General features: G+C 41.6%; 1 protein-coding gene and 1 long non-coding RNA gene across 2 annotated transcripts in view; one reads left to right on the forward strand and one right to left on the reverse strand.

Annotated features, from left to right (window-relative positions):
* Nucleotides 1-1,236: 1,236 nt before the first annotated feature.
* Nucleotides 1,237-9,612, reverse strand: LOC130147897 (uncharacterized). Its single transcript, XR_008821418.1, has 3 exons — nt 9,119-9,612; nt 6,688-7,878; nt 1,237-1,675 (listed from the first exon to the last, which is right to left on the reverse strand). It is a non-coding gene; the product is annotated as an uncharacterized LOC130147897 (long non-coding RNA).
* Nucleotides 9,613-9,634: 22 nt separating this feature from the next.
* Nucleotides 9,635-21,348, forward strand: part of IPPK (inositol-pentakisphosphate 2-kinase) — a 34,077-nt gene continuing 22,363 nt past the window's right edge. The window contains exon 1 of the mRNA XM_056335732.1: nt 9,635-9,828. Coding sequence (XP_056191707.1) covers nt 9,748-9,828 — 81 coding nt within the window. The 5' untranslated portion in view covers nt 9,635-9,747. The remainder of the gene's footprint in view (nt 9,829-21,348) is intronic.

The following is a 21,348-nucleotide window of genomic DNA, read 5'->3' on the forward strand; positions in this document are numbered from 1 at the left end:
ACTGTGTTCCAGTTACCTTTTGTTTCTGGGATAATGTGTAAGCAGGATTACTTGGCATTCAAGTGAAACATAGTGTTGTCAGTCTTGCAAAGTGATGGGGAATAAAAGTAACCAGGAAATTCAGACTCTTCTCAAAACTTAGAAGGGCCCTTGTGAAATGTTCATGAACTGGAAGTAAAACATTTGGGGGAAGACTAAAAGCTTAGAGGATAAGATCCATGTTTGTCCTTTTACTTGGAACGATCATAGAATGATCCTCATAACAAGGATCTTCTAATAAATAATTTTTATACCTCAGGGATTCTCAGTTCTCCAAGAAGGTTAATGTATGTATAACTCGTATGGCTATACAGAATACAGATAAGTACTGGTTAGGCTGTGTTCCTTTTTTGAATAATTGCTGCAAGCAACTTCCGGTGAGTCATATTTTGGCTGGTGTAATTATAGGATATTCCTGAAATGGCATTTTTCTCTTTGAATCGATGTGGAGCCAAGCCTCTTTACATGACTGTGTTTAATAGCCTCGTGCCCTTGATAAAGAATTAGTCATGGTACGATTTTGACATCATAATAAATTATGTTCTGGGACTAATCTCTGCAACGCAATTTGCATGCAAAAATAACAGTTCAGGCTTATGGCCTCTGATATTCTGCACGTTTCTTGTTTGCTTCTGTTTTCCTTTCTTCCACTTTTTACGTGCATCTTTATAACTGCCATCTGGATGCTCATTCCTATGTTAAGTTTTTTTCTTTTGTTTCCATCGACTTGTAACCTCTTCCTATGTATCTAAAGTCTCACATCTGAGTGTAGACTTTGAAATAAAGTGCCTGACTTTCAGAAGCGTTAAGTGAATGCAGAGCCTTCCAACTGGAATGGGAACTGGAACCGACCAGCCCTTTGAAAAATGAATGAGAACAGTCTTGTCTAAAGGAAGTATGAAATTGTGAAGTCAAGGTAATTCAGGTAATCTGAGTGACCCATGTTCTTTAAAATCCTTTTCATTATTCCATTATCTTGATTGCAGACAGTCATTATAGCTTTAACTTTGGCAAAACCAAATTGTGTTAACTTTAGGCCACTATCTTGAGAGAACACGAGGCTAACAGACCACATAGGGATAAGGAAAATACTTAACGTGTAGGATCCCCTGGCCTTGGCAAGTAAGGAAACCTGTGAATAAGACACATAACGGCAATAAAGGTAATGACCTTTATTTTTGGAATAATTGTTGTTTGGAAAGGTAGAAAGGTCTGCAGGAGGGAAGAAAAACAACGGATCCAGTGGTAGGTACACTTGTGCCTGGCCTCATACCTTGCATTGGTGACTTAACTCCCTGGCTTGACCTTGGACTTGCCTCATCACTACAGGTGGCCTGGGCCACCGTCACCAGGCCTGCTCAGCCCCTCTTGCTCAGGTCCTGCAGGACTGCACCCCTTAACGCTGTGCCTTGCTGGGGTGCCTTGCTGTCACCCCGGCTCCTGGCTAGCCCCCTTTGCAGAGCCAGCCCCTCTCGCTCCCGGACTGCTGCAGCACAGCTGGGGCAGGGGCGAGGGCCCGAGCTGACGTGCAGCCCCTGAGCCCGCAGCAGATGTCCAAAGGTGGCTTCTTGCAGCTGTGCCGCCTCCACCAGCTCTCAAACCACACGGCTGTACTGCATCAGATCTGCACCTAAACCTGGGGGGGTGGGGAGAGAAGGATTGTGGAGAAGGCTGGATGGCAGGCTGGTGCTCAGAAGCCAGCCCATGCCAACGTTAATATTACGTGTCTATGTCTGCAGGCGTTAAGATTTAAATTCCATTTAGACTAAAAAGGCAGCAAGACATATCCTTAACTTCAGGGTGACCTGCTATCCCGTACTGTTTCCCACTAAACTCTCCATGACTGTTTCAGTGTTAATGCTTCTTAATGAAAAGTTTAATCTGTAATGAGCTAAACTCAGAATTATCTTTCAGATTTTTTTTTAATTAACTTCTTAAACAAAAAAAGAACAGCAAAAATCTCCATAAAACACTTTTGTTTGAAACTAATAGTCCGATAGCTGATCAGGAACACTGAATTTTCAGTAAAATGACAAGAAACTAAAACTAAATAACGGGAAGCCTGTGAGCAATCTCTTTAGACATGTTTGCCTATGTTAATGAACAGGAGCTAGAAAGCACAATCAGAGCTTCTCCTTTTAATGAGTTATCTGGGAGATCCAGTCATCTGAGGCGTGTGTGCAAATGTTTTTGCTGCTCCTACACTATATAGTGTAACAGCAAAAAACCCCAAAACACAACTGTGTAGATTTTATTGTATGAAGTATGGGAGATGTAAGTGTGTTGGGGGGAGGGGAGAAGACAAGTATTAGACTGTGTGTAGACACCTGATAGTATCTCCTCAAACCAGTAGATGAGGCTGTTTCCCGTTACATCTAGTTTGCAACACTGGAAAACTGTGTGGCAGACAAATTATTAATAATGATCAACTGGGTTCTTAGAGAAAAGCAATTTTGAATTTTATTTTTATCATCGGTGCTTTTCAGACCCATCCAGAAGTAGATAAAGCAATTAGGTGAACAACCTTTAACTTTTTGCGCTGCAAAGAGAGAAACTGGAAACCCAGCCCATTTTATTTATATAAATATATACCTACTTTGTAATAAGTAGCTTTAAGATTTACCAATCCCTTCCTGTCTTGCTCTCAGTTTGGTATTAATAGATTTGCTTCTAAAACATACCGCTACTGGAGCCTCATGAACCAAATCATATTTAAAAAAACAAAACCCAAAAAATGTTTGTGTCCATTATTTTTCCTGCTTTTGTTAGATTATCTCCTCTTTCTGGATGCGTATTTGTGGCTGAGGGACAAATATTACAATTCAAATTATTTTTGGTCTGTCTGCTGTCTTTGTTTTGTGTCAGGTAGCAGGATTGCTCTAATGGATTTTACAATTATGTTTCTAGTGGCTACAAGCATATCTCATCACTGTTCTTTAATGGTAAAGAAATGTCTGTCTCCAGATATGATTCTGTAAATGTCTTTTTTGCACTCTAACTCAGTATCGCAAATTCATAAATAGGTTGAAAACCAGCCATCATGTAGAACCTTGAGGTGTATTTTTGAATTATGCATTCATGCCACATGGATTTGTCCCTTCCAAGATGCCAAGCCTTGTGTGAAAGGGGCTTCACTGCTCTTTGGGCCTGAAGTGTAGAATTTGATCTAGAATTTGTGCTCACTCAGTCATCTTAAATTTAATTCCTCAAAAAGCTTGACTTGAGAGATCTAGAACATCTTTCTTTTGGTATATTTATTTTCCTGTCACTGTTAAGAATAGTTCTTCTTTTCCAAGTAACTCGGATTTTTTTTTTTTTCCCTAGAAATCTATTGGAAAGGTATGAGATGTATACTTGTTACTTATAGTTATGCTTTTGTTCAAAGTGAGATACTGTCATAAAGACATTATTGCAATGGATGTTATTTTACACATGGTTTTGGCAAACATTCACTCAGGAAGATCTCATAATCACTTGTTAAATACCCATGTCATTTCACCTTAATCAAGATAATTTATTTGAAATAGCTGTTTTAATCAATAAAAGCTTAGTTTAGAGGCATGTCTGATCATTGATGCTCTGATAATGCAGATAATTTCAACTGTCTTAAGATCTAGCAGTAAAGGGATGGCAGAAATCTAACACATGGGTTTTTTCCTGGGGGAGAAAAAAAACAACCCAAAAACCTGTGAGTGACAGCTCATGGACTGCTCAATGAGTGTTACAGTTCTTTCTCACAAAACATTTCTTTGGTGTTGTGCTCTACAGCTTTTTCAGAGCACACCTAGAAATATCTGTCCATTCTGTGCGTTTTCTTTTTCCCTTGAAAGCCCCCTCACACACACACCCCCTTCATGCTGCCGGGAGGTTCTGCAGCACTGCTGAAAGTAGTTTCATAATCAGCTTAATCTGATCTGAAAATGAGCTAGCAACAAAATGCCTAATCCTGCACTCCCCACCGGTTTTGGTTGTGTTCCCATTCCTTCTTTCATGGTGGCTGGAGGACTTGTCTGGCTATGCAATGTGTCACACTGGTTTGCTGAGTCAACTAAAGAAAACCAAGAAAAAAAATCCCGCTCGGGAAAGCCTTGACCATTCATTTGATGAATAATCTGCTCTAATGTGCCACATGGGTGTAAATGTGCTGAGGGCAATGTGAGGGTACGTGGCCTGATTTGAAAAGGAGAACAAGATCCCCCTTTTGAGGTAGCATAGCATTTATATTAACTTCTGTGCTTGTGAAACTGTGTTATATCTGTGTTCATCTATTGGAGATGACAGAAAATCTGATGTTTAAAATCTGAGAAAACGTCTCTTTCAAATACAGGTTCTCTTTATTAATTTCAATCACGGTGACTGCAGTAAACTGGGTTCTTTGAGCGAGTTGGCTGGGGAGGGAGCATTCATTCTGTATGCTGCCGTCAGCTAACAGAGATCACTCCAAAACTATTAACACTACAGTCAATCAAATGTGGTCTGGATTAAGGAATTACGTCTCCTAAAGTATTGATAGCTGTGTCAGGGAACATAAATGTGAATTTATCTGTAAATGTACAAAAGAAACTGCTGCGCAGTTCTTCTGTACCGTCCCCAGATCCTGTTACAGAGTTTGGTGTTTCTGGGTATAAACTGAAGCGTAACATGTCACTGGTTTACGTAAATTTGTGATTTGTTTTCTGGAGACCTTGTACTCTGTTTGTTATTAAATTATTGAATTAAAAGTTTTAACTGGGAAGGTTTCAAGGTTATTCCACAGAAGTGTGTTGCCAAATGATGGCAGTTTAGCTAAAAACCAGATTAATATACATGTTCTCTTCCCTATTTAAAGGTGATCACATTGGGCTTGTGTCAAAAAGAAGTTTAAGACGTGCTTTCCTTTGGCTGATCAAGTGTCCAAGGACCAAACACGGAGTTAGGGTCTGTTTGTGATGTTGCAAGAGGGTGGCTGATCATGAGCGAACAGTTTAACATTAACAGCAAAGTATCTGCACCAAGAAGTGTTAGCCTGTCCTGAAAGCCACAAAAATATTGCTTCCGTGTGACTTCTGACCAGGCTCCTGCGTCTGCTCTGGCAGTCTGCTTTCACCTCTTTATGTAAAAAGCATTTTGTTTTCCAGTTGCTGGTATGTCACTTAATACAAGGCAAGACCTAAAAGCCGTTTATCCCTTCCTCTTCCCCTCCTCGCCCACAGGAACAAAGGCTCTAAGAACAGGCGCTCAGGTGGGCTTGGGCTTGTGCCATTCGGGTTTAATACCCTGCCAAAGCTAGTAGGATTTCACCATAGCATTCCGCTTTAGAGACCTCCTATGCTTTCTAATGAGATCTTTTCCATATATTTTCTCTTACTGGTCCTAAAAATTCACAACACTGTTTTTTGGGGGTTTTTTTGGGGGGTTGGGTTGCCCCCTCTGGTAATTAGTTGTATTTCTTTCTCAATAAATGTTCAGGACTCTGGTGCATGGAAAACAGTATTTAACTAACCTTGTCTATATTTTAAAAAGTATTGTCTGTCTTGGCAATTCTTTGGAGTTATATATAATGTACAGAGAAGTAGTTATTTATGCCATGTCTGTAACTTCATTTCCTCTCTCTGACTGTATGTAGCAATTAAAACTCTTAGTAGTTATAATGTCTGTTTATCTGCATCTGTGGTTATTGATGGCTGGCTGCATTTGTGCAAACTCTTGTCTTTTAACAACATACATGTGGCTTTATCTTCACTAACCTTAAGTCACCTTTTGTACTACTTACAGTCCTATTCCTGAAGCCATTAACTTGCTTAGTCTGTAAAATACTTTATTGTGGCTCAAAGTACCATGTATGCTTTCTAAAAAAGCCATCAAATGGCACACTTCAGTCCTATTTTTTTTTTCCTTTGTTGGGTGACTGTTTCTCAGTCAGAAATGATGAAATGACAGTTGGAGCATGACATTTCCCACATTTCTGGTATGTGTATGAAATTACATAAATAAACCATGGATTCAAGAAAAAACTATGTCAATGAGCAGTGGTATCATACTGATAATAGAAAAAAAGCAAAACTTTAAAATTTTAATGAGGTGTTGAGTTACATAAGTATACTCCATTTTTGATGGTCTGAGCATAGTAAAAATATAAAACTGTCAGTCTTATTTAAACATAACTGCATTTTTTTTAAACTGAAAATGGTGCAGTAGTTAAAAACAGTAATAGTATTTTGTAGCACAACTTCATTGTTGTATTATCGTGTCCATTCAGTATTCTTGGACTCACTGCCTTGAATTTGTGATCCTTAAACCTAATTTCTCCAGGCAGACATTTCTAGGTCCCCAGAAAGGATCTTTTGTGTAATGCTTACTCTTTTCATAAAGACTAAAATATCTTCTTTTTATAGAAACCTTTCATTTTAGGAACCTGGAGAACTAAGATGTAGCGATTATCACAAAAATCCTTCTCATAAGCTTACAAGACCTTTGTATTCTTGATATCTCATTTTATCATGAGTCTCAAGTAATGCTATTACTTTTTTTCCTCAGCTCTGTATTTAATGAACTTTTTATATCCATCAGAATATTAACAAGAGATACTAGCCTGATACTTCCCCCCTAACCTCCTACACCCCCCCCCACCCCCCCCCCCAGCAAGTGAATACATGCACTTGTATTTACCATTTCATTCTCATTCCTTGGTAAACTTAAAAGTTGTAGAAGACTGCATCTGTGAGAGTCCAGCGCTGACAGCTCAGGGGCATGCCTGGCAGGACGCAGCAAGGTTAAAGCTGAATTTGGGAGGGGAATTGTGTTTTGGTGGGCATTGGCAGAGTAATGATCTCCATGGCAGGCATGAACCAGGGGAGCTGCCATGAATAAACTGAAGATGTGAAGTCAGTGCCGTAGTTTAATTGCCATTTAAAAACAAGCAAAAACTACAGACATGGAATGGTAGAAGATAGGCTGGGAAGAAATGTTATATTAGTTAATGTATTTTTGTCTGTCATCCTCATGTAAAGAGACAGGATTGGTGTATTCTCATTTTTACTTGCAAATCTGTTTGACAGTAGCCTTACGTCTCAGTATTTTACAAGCTTGTTCTTAATGTCATATGATCTGTGATCTTGGGCCACTTAATCTTCTATTTGAGAATATCTACACAATTAGGTATAGTGTACCCACTGATTTAAAATCTATAGATAATTTACCTTTTTTTTTTTTTTTTTTTTTTGTATTCCCAACACTGAAGAGTCCCAAGAAACAGAAATTGTGGCATAAAGCATAGCCACCCAGTGCAGTTACAGGACCCAGAGAAAACTAAATGTATTTCAGGCCTGTGGTGCTCTCCTGACTCCTTCACATTACATCAAAAAATAAATGTTGGGGGATTAAGTGTGAGCTGTGGAACTGAAGGTGGGATTACCTTATGCGTTCCTGATGCAGCTCTAAACTAGCTTAGTTACATACTAAAATATCATAGAACACCTGGTCATCTACTGGGATACTCAGGTGGATTTTTGACGGTTGCTGAGCTCTGTGCTAGCAGTCCTCAAGGTAGCGAATCAAAACCAATCCAGGTACGCCCATACAAGTTGTAGTTAACCACAGGATTCCGTATTAGTGGAATTCCACTTAAGCAATGCTTCAGTGTTATTAACGGCTCAAAAACTTAAGCTATTTCAGTTCAAGCACATTGTAGATAATACCTGAGATGAGTAATATTTAAAAACTGATAATGCAGAGAGAAATATGTTAATAGGCTTTTGTCCCTCCAGTTCCCAAGTTTTACCAGTGTTTTCCAAAGGCTCCTGCAATGTGCCCAAGTGGTAGTTCTGCCCCATGGAACGCTGGAGGAAAAGGTGAAGAGACCTGCTAGAGAGAGAGAGACTGTCTTAACCTCAGGTGTTCTCAGCGTGTTTGCCCTAGCACTCGGAACCTCTGCTTTATTTTTTCCTCTATAGATGTACATTTTTCAGAAGTATGAAGGAATGGAAAATCAATCAACTTGCTATACTAGAGTTCCTTTGTAAAGTTGAGGCAAGTTATTTTTGCCATTGCAAGACAATATATCAATATTCTTTACCTTTGTATTTCTCCATGTAAGCCTCCTAAGTGTGCACATACTATTTCTCTGAAGTACGGCTCATTTTTAATGCAGGTATCATATTTACCTTACAATCCACAATCTTACTCAGTCCTGAGTGAAACTTCTTTGTAATGCTTTTGGTAAGTCAGGGTAAGTATGGTAAATTCTTGTGGTTTATATATCCATGTGTTGTTACGCAACAGCAACTTTGCAAACACAGGTGACAAGAAACATACTGTGAACATCCCTGTCATTATTTTCATCTTTATTAAATGGCCAAAGGAGCAGGGATTTGTGTTTCCTTTTTCAATTTCACATAGGTGCATATAGGATAATATTAAATAAAAAGTCAAGTGCTTATCAATCAGTATTTTGGCAAAAAGAAGGTATAAATTTTTAACTCTCATTTTTTGTTATAGTTCTAGTGAAGTTAAATGCTAAATGATGAGTTACAGCACCACACATTTAAAAAAAGATCAATGACTCGTTGCAGATTTATGCAGGTTTTATTTTCAGCCTTCTAGGTGCATCTTCCCTCTTTAAAAAACAAAAAGGCATCATTTTACTTGCTTTGACTTTTTTTAAAAAGATACTGATTCAAATTTGGCTACTATCCAAATTATACAAATGTTCATTAAACAGAGGAAAACTCGCAAGTGTTAGTGACCTTCTGATATGCCAGATGGGTATCCCTCATGGAGTGCCTTGTGCCGGAGAGGAAAACGGGGAGTTTCAGAGAGCCCAAGTAATGTGATATGTTAATTCATGTTAATTGCTGCCAGTAGTCAGAAGTCATAGGGATAAAATTGACTGGATTAAGGGATCGAGAATTTAATCCTCTGTCTGTGATGGGGAATTTGGGTATGCAGGTGACGTGTTAGATGTACTGCATGTCATCTATGTGTAGTTCACGTACATGGGTGGTGAGCCGCTCTGTGCGGCTACGTTGAACCCTTCTGGTAATTCTAAGGAAACCAGCTTACTGGTTTAATCAGTCGTGAAAGGATACGTTTTCTTACTTACACTTGTAACCTCTCTACCGGGTGTGTGAAAGCCCTGGTGCATCTGATGCACGAAGCTGCCCAGAGACACACCGAGGAGGGCAACCACGAGCCCGTACCGCGCAGGAAGCGGCCCGCACGCTGAACGCCGCGTTACTGCTGCCGAGCGTCTGACCATCCGCACGGCCCGCGCCGCGGGTGCGGGGCACCGGTGCGAGGCCTCAGCGGCGGCTCTGCCCCCGGCGCTGCGGCTCCCGCCCGCCGGGCCCGAGGGGGGTCCCGGCCCGGCCCTCCCGCTTCCCCCCGTCGCCCACGATTCCGAAACGGCGAGTGTCCGGGCTGGGCGCCTGGCCGCGGCACCTGCGGGGCCTCTAGGGGGCTCCGCCGCCCGGGGCGGCCCGGGCTGTGGGACGAGACCGGGAGCTGCGTCCTGGCTTCCGCCCCGCTCAGCGATGGCGGCGCGCGCAGCTGCCCGGCGCTAAGATGGCCGCCCGGCGCGTGCGCGGTGGCGCGGGCCGGCCCCGCCTCTCCGGCGGAGGGCGGGACTTCCTGCGGCGGGGCGGCCGCGCAGCCGCGATGGTGGGGGCGTGAGCGCGGCGGGCCGGCGGCAGGCACCGTCCCCACGGGGCGCGGCGGCGGCCCGGGCCGGGCATGGAAGTGGAGAAGATGGATGAGAATGAATGGAAGTACCACGGGGAAGGCAACCAGAGCCTCGTCGTCTCCCACTGCCAGGTGAGGGGGGGGCGGGTAACGGCCGGCGGCGCGCGGGCGCCCCTACCCCGCCCCGCCGGGCCCGCGGGAGGGGGCGCTGCCGGGGCCGGGGTCTCCGTAGGCCGCGGGCCGGCCGGGGGGAGGGCGGGCGGCCTTGTCAGGCCCTGCCTGGCGTCCTGCCTCCCCCCGGCGGCCGTCTCCGGGTGCTCGGGCCTCTCCTTGGGCGGCAGCGGCCGCCGGCCCCGCCGCGCTGCCCGGAGCCGCTGCCCTTCCCGGTCGCCTGCGGGCGCGGCCGGCGGGGGCGAGGGGGCGGCGGGCGGCGGGCGGCGCGGCCTTTTCCCCTGTGCCCCTGGCGCTGGCTGCCCGCGGGGCCGGGCCGGCCGCTGTGCGCCCCGCGGTGTCACCTCGGCTCGTGGCTCGGCCGCTGCCCGCCGTGCGAACCTGCCCGTCACCGCACCTCCGCGTTGACATTTACCCTTCGGGCGGTTTTTTGGGTGGCTTCGATTTTTTTTTTCTGCGTATTTTTATTTTTTACTTAAAAAATTTAAAGTAGCTTCAGCGCTTTGGTGAGCGGTAGCGGTTAAACGAAGCTAAATCTCATCGAGCAGACTCTGTCAGTTTAAAGCGCCTGCCCTGCCGGTATGTACGTTATTTACCGAACGTGTTGGGATATGCGTCCCTTGAAGGAGTTTATTTTTATGAAAAAGTACTTTTGCCTATTTTTTTGTCTTAAAAAAATATTTGTATTTCTGTTTAAATTCTGGTATGGATTTGCCACGGGACGTTCTTGATAGTGCGTAGACCTAGAACCAGCAAAGCCAAAATGATAAAATATAGGCTTTATGAGGAGAAAAAATAATCTACAATAAGAGTTGAATCCAGATAAGTTGTGTTTTGGTTTTTTTAATAATGTCCAAATGAATGCCTTGAAAATACTGGATTATTTTCATGTCTGTTTTCTGGATTATAAGCATAAACTAGATGTGAAAAAGTAATAACAAATATAAAGTCTGAGAAAATGCTGGAAATCTTGGCGATGCTTTCCAGACTTTAGGAGGGGCGCTTCTGTGGCTCTTGCTTTTTCCTTCTCTTGCTTTATGTAAAATATTTTTTAAAAGATGTTTTTGCCACAGGAGGGGAGCACGTAGGATTTTGTTTCCTGTCCAAATGTTAGCTTTGAAAAAGGCAGTTTAAAACATACTTAGTCACTGGATGATAAGGGTCAGAATACATAATGGATTAATAGTGATGTAATTGTGATACTTTTAAAGATGTGGAAAGTGAGGAAGTCTGCCAGAGATTCAGAGTAGTTGCTGAGTGTGTCAGTTCTCTTTTTAACAAGATGGTAAAACTTTAAGGTTGATTGAAAGTGAAATAGATATGATTTTTCCTTTATGGGCAGCTTTGAAGCAGTATAGCATATGTCTTAGAGCGTTGCGTCTACTGATGGCAAACTCTTGTAAAACTGGAGCATGTAAAATACTGTTTAGATACTAATTAGATACTTTGTGCCTCTTACAAACAGGACGTACTTGTATGATTAATCATCGTTCTTGTGATCTGATGTCAAGTCATTCTCAGGTTTGCATGAACAGCATAACAAAGGCAGTGGATTTTAACTGTCCTAGCTTCATTCTGTATCTCAGGTTCGTACTTTTTTGTGTATAAATGCGAGTGGAAGGGATAGCAGTTCGGTTGGGGCAGGGGAGACGTGAATGGATGCTCAGATACGGGTGCTGGGGTTGTGAGAGGCCACTGTGTGTGCTTGTTGTTTCCACGTTCTCCCTTTTGATGTGTAGTGGTATTCTGGAATGTGGGGAGGAAGCTGGTCCCTATCTCTGTAGGTCTCAGCCTCTCTTCCTTGCTTCTTCTGGAAGATCTGAGAAGTTTTAAACAGCAACATAGCAACAAACAACTTAATCCCTGCCTTGCAAAAGAGGGCATGAGGTTCTCTGCATTTTATGAAGTAAGATCCAGGGCGTTTTGTTCCAGTTCCTGCCCTCTGGACCGCTCTTTGAAGCACTGATAGGTACTGGGCAAGGTCATGCATCAAGCACATGGGCTGGTTGGGCTGAAGTGAGCAGGCAGCTTGGGTGGATGCTCTTGTTCTTGGTGGTGTGGAGTGGATTGGGGGTTGAGGAGTAAGGGGCATGCATCATCAGTTCACAGTGTTGACTTATAAGGCTGTACTTATTTTTTTGCTTTGCTCCATTCTTTGTATTGTTCCCTTTAAGACGTGAGTGTAATATATTGTTAATCCAAAGTTAGTACAGTACCAAAATTAAAAACTTAGTCATGGAAAGGTCACATGCCCAACAAATAGATCTGCTAGTGATGAGCTGATAAGCCCTAGATGCAGGCAAAGTGTAGCCCTTTTTTCCAGTGCCTTTGAATGGTGGCATATAGACAAAGGCTTGTCTGACAGTCAGACGTTGGCATTCTGTGGAACAAGCTCTGTTGTTTCAGTGAAAGTGTCATACTGCCTGATGTGCTCTTTCCTCTTACCGGTATTAATCCTGCAGAATGCAACAGTGACAGGAGTCTCCGCGTGTGCCTGTGCTCCTACAGCCTGCGGAACACTGTACTGAAAGGAGAGGCTGAAATCACTGCGAGTGCATCTCCGTTTCTTATTCATGCAGCTGAGAAGAGAGGACTTAGGCAGGACATGGTCTAGTCGACACGTCTCTTCTTACAGTGATAATTTTACAGAGCTACTTTAATTAGTTCTCCAGCATTTAGAAAGTGATCTGCTGAATAAAGATGGAATATCTGCCGAGCGTTTCAAGTTACCGTTGTTATCTCTGGACCTTTTTGATGCATGCTTACACTTCTGCTTTCATGGATTCTTGAAGTTTCAGTTCTGATGAATCTAAGATTCTAGAAGACGTACAGTATTATGGTACAAATTTCCCTGTTAATAAAGCTTTTCCTGTTGGTTTTTATTGCAGCTGTGATTTAATTGAAACTGAATTGTCTAAAAGCTTTTGTATAGTCTTGCAGCCTGCTGGAATGCTTCTAGTAGAAAACGAAGACGTTTTTCCTACCTTATCATTTCAGTGAGAAATGCAAATGGCAACTCCATTTTGGTTCCTGAAGACGGCACTTGAGAAGTTCAGAAAGATCACTCTGAAGTACACAAAACCTGCAAGTTCATTCAGGCAGTGTCTGTATGATCCTTGTCCATTGGTTGCAATTTTGGATATTTGATTGAATCATAGTATCCTCTTCAAATAACTTATTTGCCACCCTTCAGCCCATACAGTGAATTGTCTGGTTGGTTGTACTAGTCGGTATCTCAGAGGTGCATGAAGTGCTGCAGTACAGCTCTACAAAATCCCAACGGAGCACTGTTGAAGACAGCTGGGCAGTTTAGAAAAGATGCTTCTTATTTCCTGCATTTTTATTGGAGTGTTGCTCCTTCCACATGAGATTTGGCTTCTGATTTAAAAAGAGGGCTGGGCCATGCTTTCCCTCATCCTCTGTACCCTTGAGCAGTAGAGAGGGTTCAGAGGAACAGCTATAGAACAGTTATCGTCTTGTAAGCTGTTGATTCTTTTTAAGGTGGAGATAACCTGTTTTTTTCTGGAGGGAGCTGGAAATCCTCACTTGTAGTTCTGCATTTTACTCAGCTCTTTTCTCTTGCAGAGACACTTAACGTCTTTTCAAGGTGTTTTCAGGAGGTGTTTGTAGAAAGTAGTATAAGCAGCTCTAGAAATGCTGATTTGTATTTCCCTTCACATATGCTTGCATTCTCCAGTTTTTGCTTTATGAGATAAAGTATGTACATTTCTCCTGTGTGTTGCTGCAGTTGATTTCTACTTAGGTTTATTTTTTGCATGTTGGGATATTATGGTAACCAAATCCTAATTTTAACATGTTTGAACGCTAAGCTTGTGTTTCAGCGTGACTGCTGGGAGGTGGTACAAGGAAAAAGAAGGGTTTTTTTCCCAGCTTGTTTTTTATTCAGTGAGGTGGTCTAGAGGAACCTTGGTGTGTGCTTGCAAAAGATTGTGGTTTGTATCTTCAGATGACTTGATTGTTAGTGATGATCTACTTGTCTGTCTTAAGAGTGCTTGCAGCCCTGACAGATACCCTTGGGTTTTGGTGTGGGATTTAACTAGTAAATGTGTAAACCATCTCCAGAGCATACATAAGCTTACTAAATAGAAAAAGGGGGAGAGGGTAGATGGAGAAGGTGAATGAAGCAGAGCTGAGGAGGTTGGGCGAGGGAGTCAAGTCGGGTAATCAGACTTCCAGAAGATTCCCAACATTGGTGCCTGTAGTGAGTGAGTAATCTCTGTCACTTCCCACCCCCCCCCTTCGGAACATACGGGTGAAGGTGGAGGTGCTGCTTTTGCAGGCAGCCTTCCTGATCCTTGTTCTGACTTTGTAGGGGACTTTAAAAAGAGCAGGTGTTGCCAAGAGAGGGGTATTCTGTGTTTCAACAGTAGTAATTGATTTCACTGTATCTGTCGCTGTTTCTACTGGCAGCTGCATTGTGATGGCTGCAGCGTGTGCAGGAGGACACTTTCTGCATATGGGGGAGATGAGTTTGGTTTTGGTTTCTGAAATAAAATAATTCTACTTACAAGGGGGTGTTTTGTGTCACATTGGGCTAGGTAATCATTCCTAATAGTGCTTTTGCAATATGAAATAGTTTCCTGTGGTTGGTTGGTTTGTTGGTTTTTAAAAATAATGACAAATGATTCTTAGTGAAAATTTTGTTGTAATAAACTTACTTTGACAGAGGACGGTTTACAAGGCTGTATGTTTAAACACAAGGGTGTTTGTAGAAAGAGTGAAAAGCTTAGGGTCAGAATTACTAGCTAGCTGCAGCTTTCCAGTTTGGTCTTGTTTGGCAGAAAGGGAGTGATGCTGATCATTAAGAAGATTCTCTCAACAAGACAGCAATTAAGGTGCTTTCTCTGATGATGTCATTTTGTCCAAGTTCAAAAACCTGTATGGCCTGTTTCTTCTTCCATTGTTTTTCTGTGTGGAGTTGGCTGAATCTGTTTTGTCCTATTGAAATTTGTGTAAGTAAAGTATTGCCCCCAAAAGTTCCAAGTTGTTCCTGAGAAATTCCAGATCCCTGACTATAAAGTGAATTTTGTTCAGTTGTGTTCTGGTTTTTGTTCAGTGGTGTCCTGTTAGGTTTGGTTTGTGTGGTTGGTTGTTTTTTTTTTTTCCCTTGATGTCTGTGGAACAGTGATTTAACATCTAGGAGTGTCTTGATTTCAAGGAAATATAGAACAGACTGCTGATTCTTGTACTAAAGAGTCTTAAGATAGGGGAAGATTACTGAAAAACTAGTTGCTGTTCCTTGCAGGTATAAATACAATAGCTTATTAACAATAGCCTTCTCTGAATATTGTTCTGATGTAAAATATGGCCAAGTTATGGTGTCTTGGTTCTTTCACAGTAAGAAAGTATCAGAAAAGGTAAAATGCAGCTTTTATTTATTGAGTTCTATTTTAATTAATGGGAAAGGCATAGTTTTGTAAGACTTGAACTTAAACATTTTTGTATCCTTGAGGAGAGTCTTCTGTTTAAATTCCAAACCTATCCTAATTCTTATTTCTGATGGATTTAATGCTCTGGATATATCCAAAAGATTCACCAAGACTATGTGATGTAACCCAGGGAGGAGTTTTTCACCTGGTTCTGTAAAATTTTCTGAATTTTCTGGAGGAAGCAAAATTTTATGTGTGAGTTGGTCCAAGATTCCAGCATGAACGTTGATGGGGACTAAGGGTGATCTTCTGCTTTTTCACTAGTTTGTAGGGCATTTCTTTGACCTGGTTTCTCCAGGGTTGTTTTCTTTTGAAGGGTGAGCATATCTAAACATTGTCTAGCAAACCCCCCCACACCTGCACACCATTTGCCTACATAGAAAAATGACAAAAAACAGGTTGATGATCACAAATAATATTTTGCTTTGTTTCTTCTTTCCTAGTTGTAATTGTTTGGTTTTTTTTTAAAATATTATTTATTTATTTAAGCAAGTAGAGGAGATTCTGCCTCAATTTACTGAAGCAAGCAGCCATAAAAAACAGTTGAAAAACCAAGTATGCGATCAGGGTGTGTCATCAGTGGAAAAGAAGGGAAGAGATGTCTGCCTTGCTGTAAACAACAATTAAGTTTTTAGGAACAGAAGGCAATCTCCAGTTTGAGTTGGAATTCGGGACCCTTTGTGGCACCTCTGTGAAATTGTGCTTTTCCTTGCATTACCTTTGGTTAACTAATAGTTAAATACACATCTATGGTCACTGGAAAAAAAGACAGTTTTGTATTTGTATTTGGTTCTTTGGGTAAACTGGTACAACTGCGGTTGTAGACATTATAACTAATTGGACTAACTCTACTTGAGTACAGTCTGCAAAGCTTTTATGAAGAATTAAAAGTTGGAAGCACTTCCAGTTCTGTGGATTAGCTACAAAGTTTTTTTTGACCCCAAAAAAGTTAACAGGTTGAGTCAACATCTATATAGAATTTTACTCCATATTGGGATTTCAATTCCATATTGCAGTAGTGTAGTTAAATTTGCTTTTTCCTTGGCTTCACAAGGTTTCTGCACTGAAAGGATGCTCTGAATGCAGTGCAGTATGGTAGTATCTCTATAAAGTGAAAGGGAAGGTGGCACTGGGAAGCAGAGCTGAATGCAAAGAGAAGAGACAACAGAATGGCAATGATTAAAATTTTTCTTATTAGTGCCTTAGATTCTGCAGGTGCAGATGGGAAAATGTAGTATGGGTGTGGAAGGAGAGGGCAGACAGAAAAGCTGCGGATCTTAGCTCTAATACTGTAGTGTAATAGGACAGCAATACTTAACTCTAGCAGCACCACCACCACTCTCTTCTTCCCCCAAAATACTTTTTTTCAGAGGTTTCATCTTATTTTGCTAATAATTGTATTGGAACAGACTTGTCTTCTGATGACTTGCTTTGGAAATTCAAACTGCTTTATGCCTGGAGGTTTTTTTTGTTTTTGAGCGCCTTTTGATAATGCTTAGGGCTATATGCTGTGAAAATGTAAACAGAATCCCAGTTTTACAGACAAGCTCAGGAAGTTAGCCTTGATTAAAGACGGTCTTTTTAAAAAAACTTTTTTTTCTTTTTTTGATTCTGTGCTAGCTCAAACTTGAATGAGTTTCTTTGCAGCTGATGAGATCAAGTCCTTATCTGAAAAGCATTTTTTTGTCTGTTCTACGTGCTTGGTAACTGCAGTGATGGTGGTGTTCCCAAGACTACACTTTGGCTTTGCTGTGGTGCCTATCTCCCTTCCATCCACAGGAGAGGGTTGGTTGCTTTGGTGAAAGTAACTTGGCTGACCCATAAGCTGTATAGGAGTGGTCAGTCCAATAGCCTGTTTTATTCACTCCTTCAGTTGTTTTCTCCCTTCCAACCTTTCAGTGGGTGTTTCCTTTGCCTCAGTAAATTTCTGAGGTATGCAATAACCGTGTTCTGACCTGGTTTTGCTTGGGAAGGAACAAAGACAATGCATTCGATTGAATGGTTGCCCAAGACCTGCCTAGGTTTCTGCTAGCTGCGGTGTTCAGGATGCTGGGAACTATTAACTTGTTCTAACTCTCCATTTTATTACTTCATTCTAATCCCTCTTACTGTTCTGACTTTTTATTTCCTCCCCTCCCTGTTAATATTTTCCTGAAACGCCTTGTTTCCCCAATGTAATAGCAGCTGACGAAGCGGCTCAGCACTGGAAAGCATGTGTGGCTGGTAGGTGGAGGTTTAGAGCAGCTTGAAGGAGGGAAGCGTCAAGTACCTGTTTTCATGTTCTTGTTGGTCTAACTCACCTGTCTGACAGATGGGTGAGCTATTTGATACACTGTTAAATGTTAAGGACCCATTTTTTTCTTGCTTGTTTTTAACAGCTAGGATTTCAGGGTTATCTACCGTGTTACCCGGACTGTAGTCATGTATGCTGAGGGCCGGGCATCAGTAGGTTTACTCATTCTGTTCTCTCTGGTATGTGTTTCCACCTAGTACCAGTGGGTGTATCGCTTGATACCATTTCAGGTACTGTGATTAGGAGGCTTAGCTGAAGGGCAAACATTTCCTCCTTACTCATGGCTCGCGCAATTGTAAAATTCTCTTGGAATTGGTACCATCTGCATATTGCAAGGTTATACAGTGCTTAACTATAAAATGAAACCTGCGTTAGTGCTTAGCTAGCATGGGAATCTAGATCATAACTAAACAGGAAAAAAAGTGGAAGGAGTACCTGGTCTGATGCAAGCCGTGAGCTCTGTGCCGAAGAAAACAAGGATCCTGGTGGTTTTTGCTTCCAAATAATGGCTTAACATACTGAATGGTGTCGAGCCAGGTGCTGTGCCAGAAACGCTTTATTCATGTAAAGAAGTGAAAAGTTTGTTCTTAAGGGACTCCTATGTTAAATAAGAGTATTGTTCCAATTTGTTTGAATGCTTCCTTGCATTTTGTGTGAGCAATTGCTAAACTTCCTCCATACTGGCAGGAAATGTAGATTTCCTCACTTTGTGTTGTGTGATCTTACCCACCTTATACAGCACAAAACTAGGTTAGAAAACAACACTCGTTTACAATACTACAATGTGTACTTCAGTAAAAAGCTGCAAAATTTTCCAGTGCTTAGTTTTTGTCTCCCACATCCCTCCACATTGCACAGCACGCTGACACCCGCGATGAGGAGACCTTTAAAAATGTCTTGTATTGAGTATCATAAAGGTAAGCCTTGACTGAAGTGCCTGGGCAGCATGGTGGCCATGTTTTTACTGAATTTTGTTAGTGCTCAAAAGAAGAAGTGAAGATGACGCCTCTTTGTCCATTTGCTTCCTAACCAGAAACTGCATTTTCTGACGAGAACAACTGTTTTCCGTCTAAATCCTTCAAACTGGAGGTGGAATTGAAGGGGTTGTGGAATGTAAATTTGGAATACAAAATGCCAGGATAATTTTTTTAGTTGGCATATATTGCATGCAGCTCCAACGTGCTACTGCAGTAATAGCTTAATATCAGCGAAATAGTTCCAGAGTTCATATTTAGTGCCATTGAAACTGTCATGAATTAGTATTTGCATATCACTGTATTCAAGCAGGGCTTGAGTAGCTGTTTGGTGTAATTTAATCCCATTCCCTCCCTTTGACTGAGATTTAGTTAGAATGCACTTCTTGTAGGTGTCAGTGCTGTACGCTGTTGTAAGTCCATGATAATTAGATTGTGTTGAGTAACTGGTGGTAGTACTTAGAGCAGTGTTCAGTAATTTCTTGATAGCTCTTTATGTTCAGCAAAATACAGTGAATTAAACAACTAATTTTTACTGTATAAAGAAATTCCAGAGCCTTTACAGGCACAGTTCTTTCTAAAAGTACTCGACTTCATGCCTCCGTCTCCTTAGGTGGTAGTGGTTGGTGGTGTGTGTGATCGGTTGCAACAAATAGTATAGCAGTAATTGTAGGGGAGGATTTGTTACCAGTCTTCGAGAGTGTGTCCCCCCATGTTGTCTATGATTGGAAGCTTGTGACTTACATGGGCAACTTCAGAACAAGTGTGGGTTTTCTTGTTCTGCTTGTATCTTGCATGCCTTTTCAAAATAATTGTGTTGACAACGGCATATAGTAGACAGGTAGGTAATTTTGCGATGTAAAATTGCGTAAGGTGCTTACAAAAATACTGGTGAGGTTTTAGATACCACAATTTATGAGAGAGTGTGGAGTGTGGGGAGATGATGGGTGTAGGAAGAGAGGTGGATTTCCTTTTGGGACATAAGTTGCTTCCCAAAGTTCCTTGTTTTCTACCTGTAGATTTTCCATGTGAATGCAAGTTGGTAATTGACTAGTTGAGAATCTTTTCTAGTTATGCTGGGCAGTTGCTGAACTAAATGTTAGAGTAATGCTTTGCCTCTAGACAAAAACAGTTAATGCACGCTGTTTAGAATAATAATAGAGTAATAACAAATGACGTGAACCTGTTCATTTGGAAAAGCAGAAGCTGAAGTGATGTTTCCCGGGCTTTGTGTTTGGACAGGCTAATTCTGCATATTTTTGTACAGAAGCTTATTTTAAAACCATGTGAGCTGAGGTGGTAACAGCAGAGGAAAAATACATTTCTGTACTTCTAAACAATTATTACTACTATGTGAGCTTGTTTTTATACAGATTTTCCTATTTCTTTCACTGTCACCAGCTTTTACACAGATTTTGTTAAGAGATGGATGAGATGCAAGAGATGGAAACTTGAAAGAACCTCAGTGATTCAAGTGAGGTTTCTCTCTGAAGGGGAATATAAAGATTATAGATTTGCCCCAGTTCCGTTTAACTTGTGAAGACTCTTGTTCAGGAGGCCTACATGGTAGCTTTATCATATGACAGTGAAGTTTAGCAGACATTTTGGGAAAATAGAAGGCCAATATCAAGCATCAAGCTGTAAAGAAGTAAATGTACGCTTTTATCCTGGTTTCATAATGCTACTGTCTAATCCAAAGTATCTGGATTGATGCCAGTCATATTTGGCCTAACTGCTTTGGTTTTAGATTTCACTAGGAAAGAATAAAATAATAGCTGTAGCAACTGCTTTGGAAAAGAAAAATTCTTGCAGATAACCTTCTTGGGGACTAAGGCTAGTAAACTATTTTTTCCCAAGGTGCGTGAGGAGGAGTTGTGTTGTAAGCATCCAGTGCTTTTCTGCGATGCCAGTGACTTCTTTGAGTGCAGTTTTGCAGCCTCTCCCACAGCTTCTTGTCTCCTTATTGGCAATCATTAATTTTCAGTTATGATTTAACCCAAACAATTGTTTCATGATAGGGTGCTAAGGAAGCGTTTGCCTTTCTTGGTGGGACTGTGAGGTTAAGGCTGGCGGCTCACAATGGTGGGGCTTGAGATAATGCATCTCCAGAACAGACTCCCCAGTACATCACCTTGGCGACCAAGTGATTGTGAACGTGTTTTGAGGCACACAAGCTTCTGTATCCTTCTCATATAATTTGAATATGCTGTAACATATTTTGTTGTAGCCCTGTTGTGGTCCTGGATGCCAGGAAGTGGTGGTTATCTGTAACCAAACCGCTGTGCTCTCATGTGAGAGTCACACTTCAATTCTGTACTTGGAGAGTAAGAGCAGTCATGTTGGATATTCTGATGGTGCCTGTTTTTCCCAGTCTTTTGTCACTAATTGGATATTGAACATACCTGCAGAGAAGGTGATGCAGGATTTTTTAAAAAAAATAAATTGTAAACAATTCTTCTTTGAATTCACTGTTTTTCTTGCTTGTCTTACTGCTTCAAAAGATATGAAGCCTCTTAATGTTTCATGTGTTATATTTGCGTACCTCTGTGCATTGTTTCTTTTTTTCTCTGATTTTGCAGCCTGGTTTTTTTCATCTTTTTTGCCTGTGTGGGACTATTACCCAGTTATCTAAACGCTTTGTTGGTAATAGTGTGTTGATGGACATGGTGTTAAGCAGCGGAAGGGCTTACAGAGGTGCATGTAGAGAAAGAAATTTAGGGAGCATTAGGATCTAGTTGATCTGATTCTTAAAGTGCTATGGAGT

Source organism: Falco biarmicus, chromosome 4 (genome assembly GCF_023638135.1).
Source record: "Falco biarmicus isolate bFalBia1 chromosome 4, bFalBia1.pri, whole genome shotgun sequence".
Lineage (NCBI taxonomy): Eukaryota > Metazoa > Chordata > Aves > Falconiformes > Falconidae > Falco > Falco biarmicus.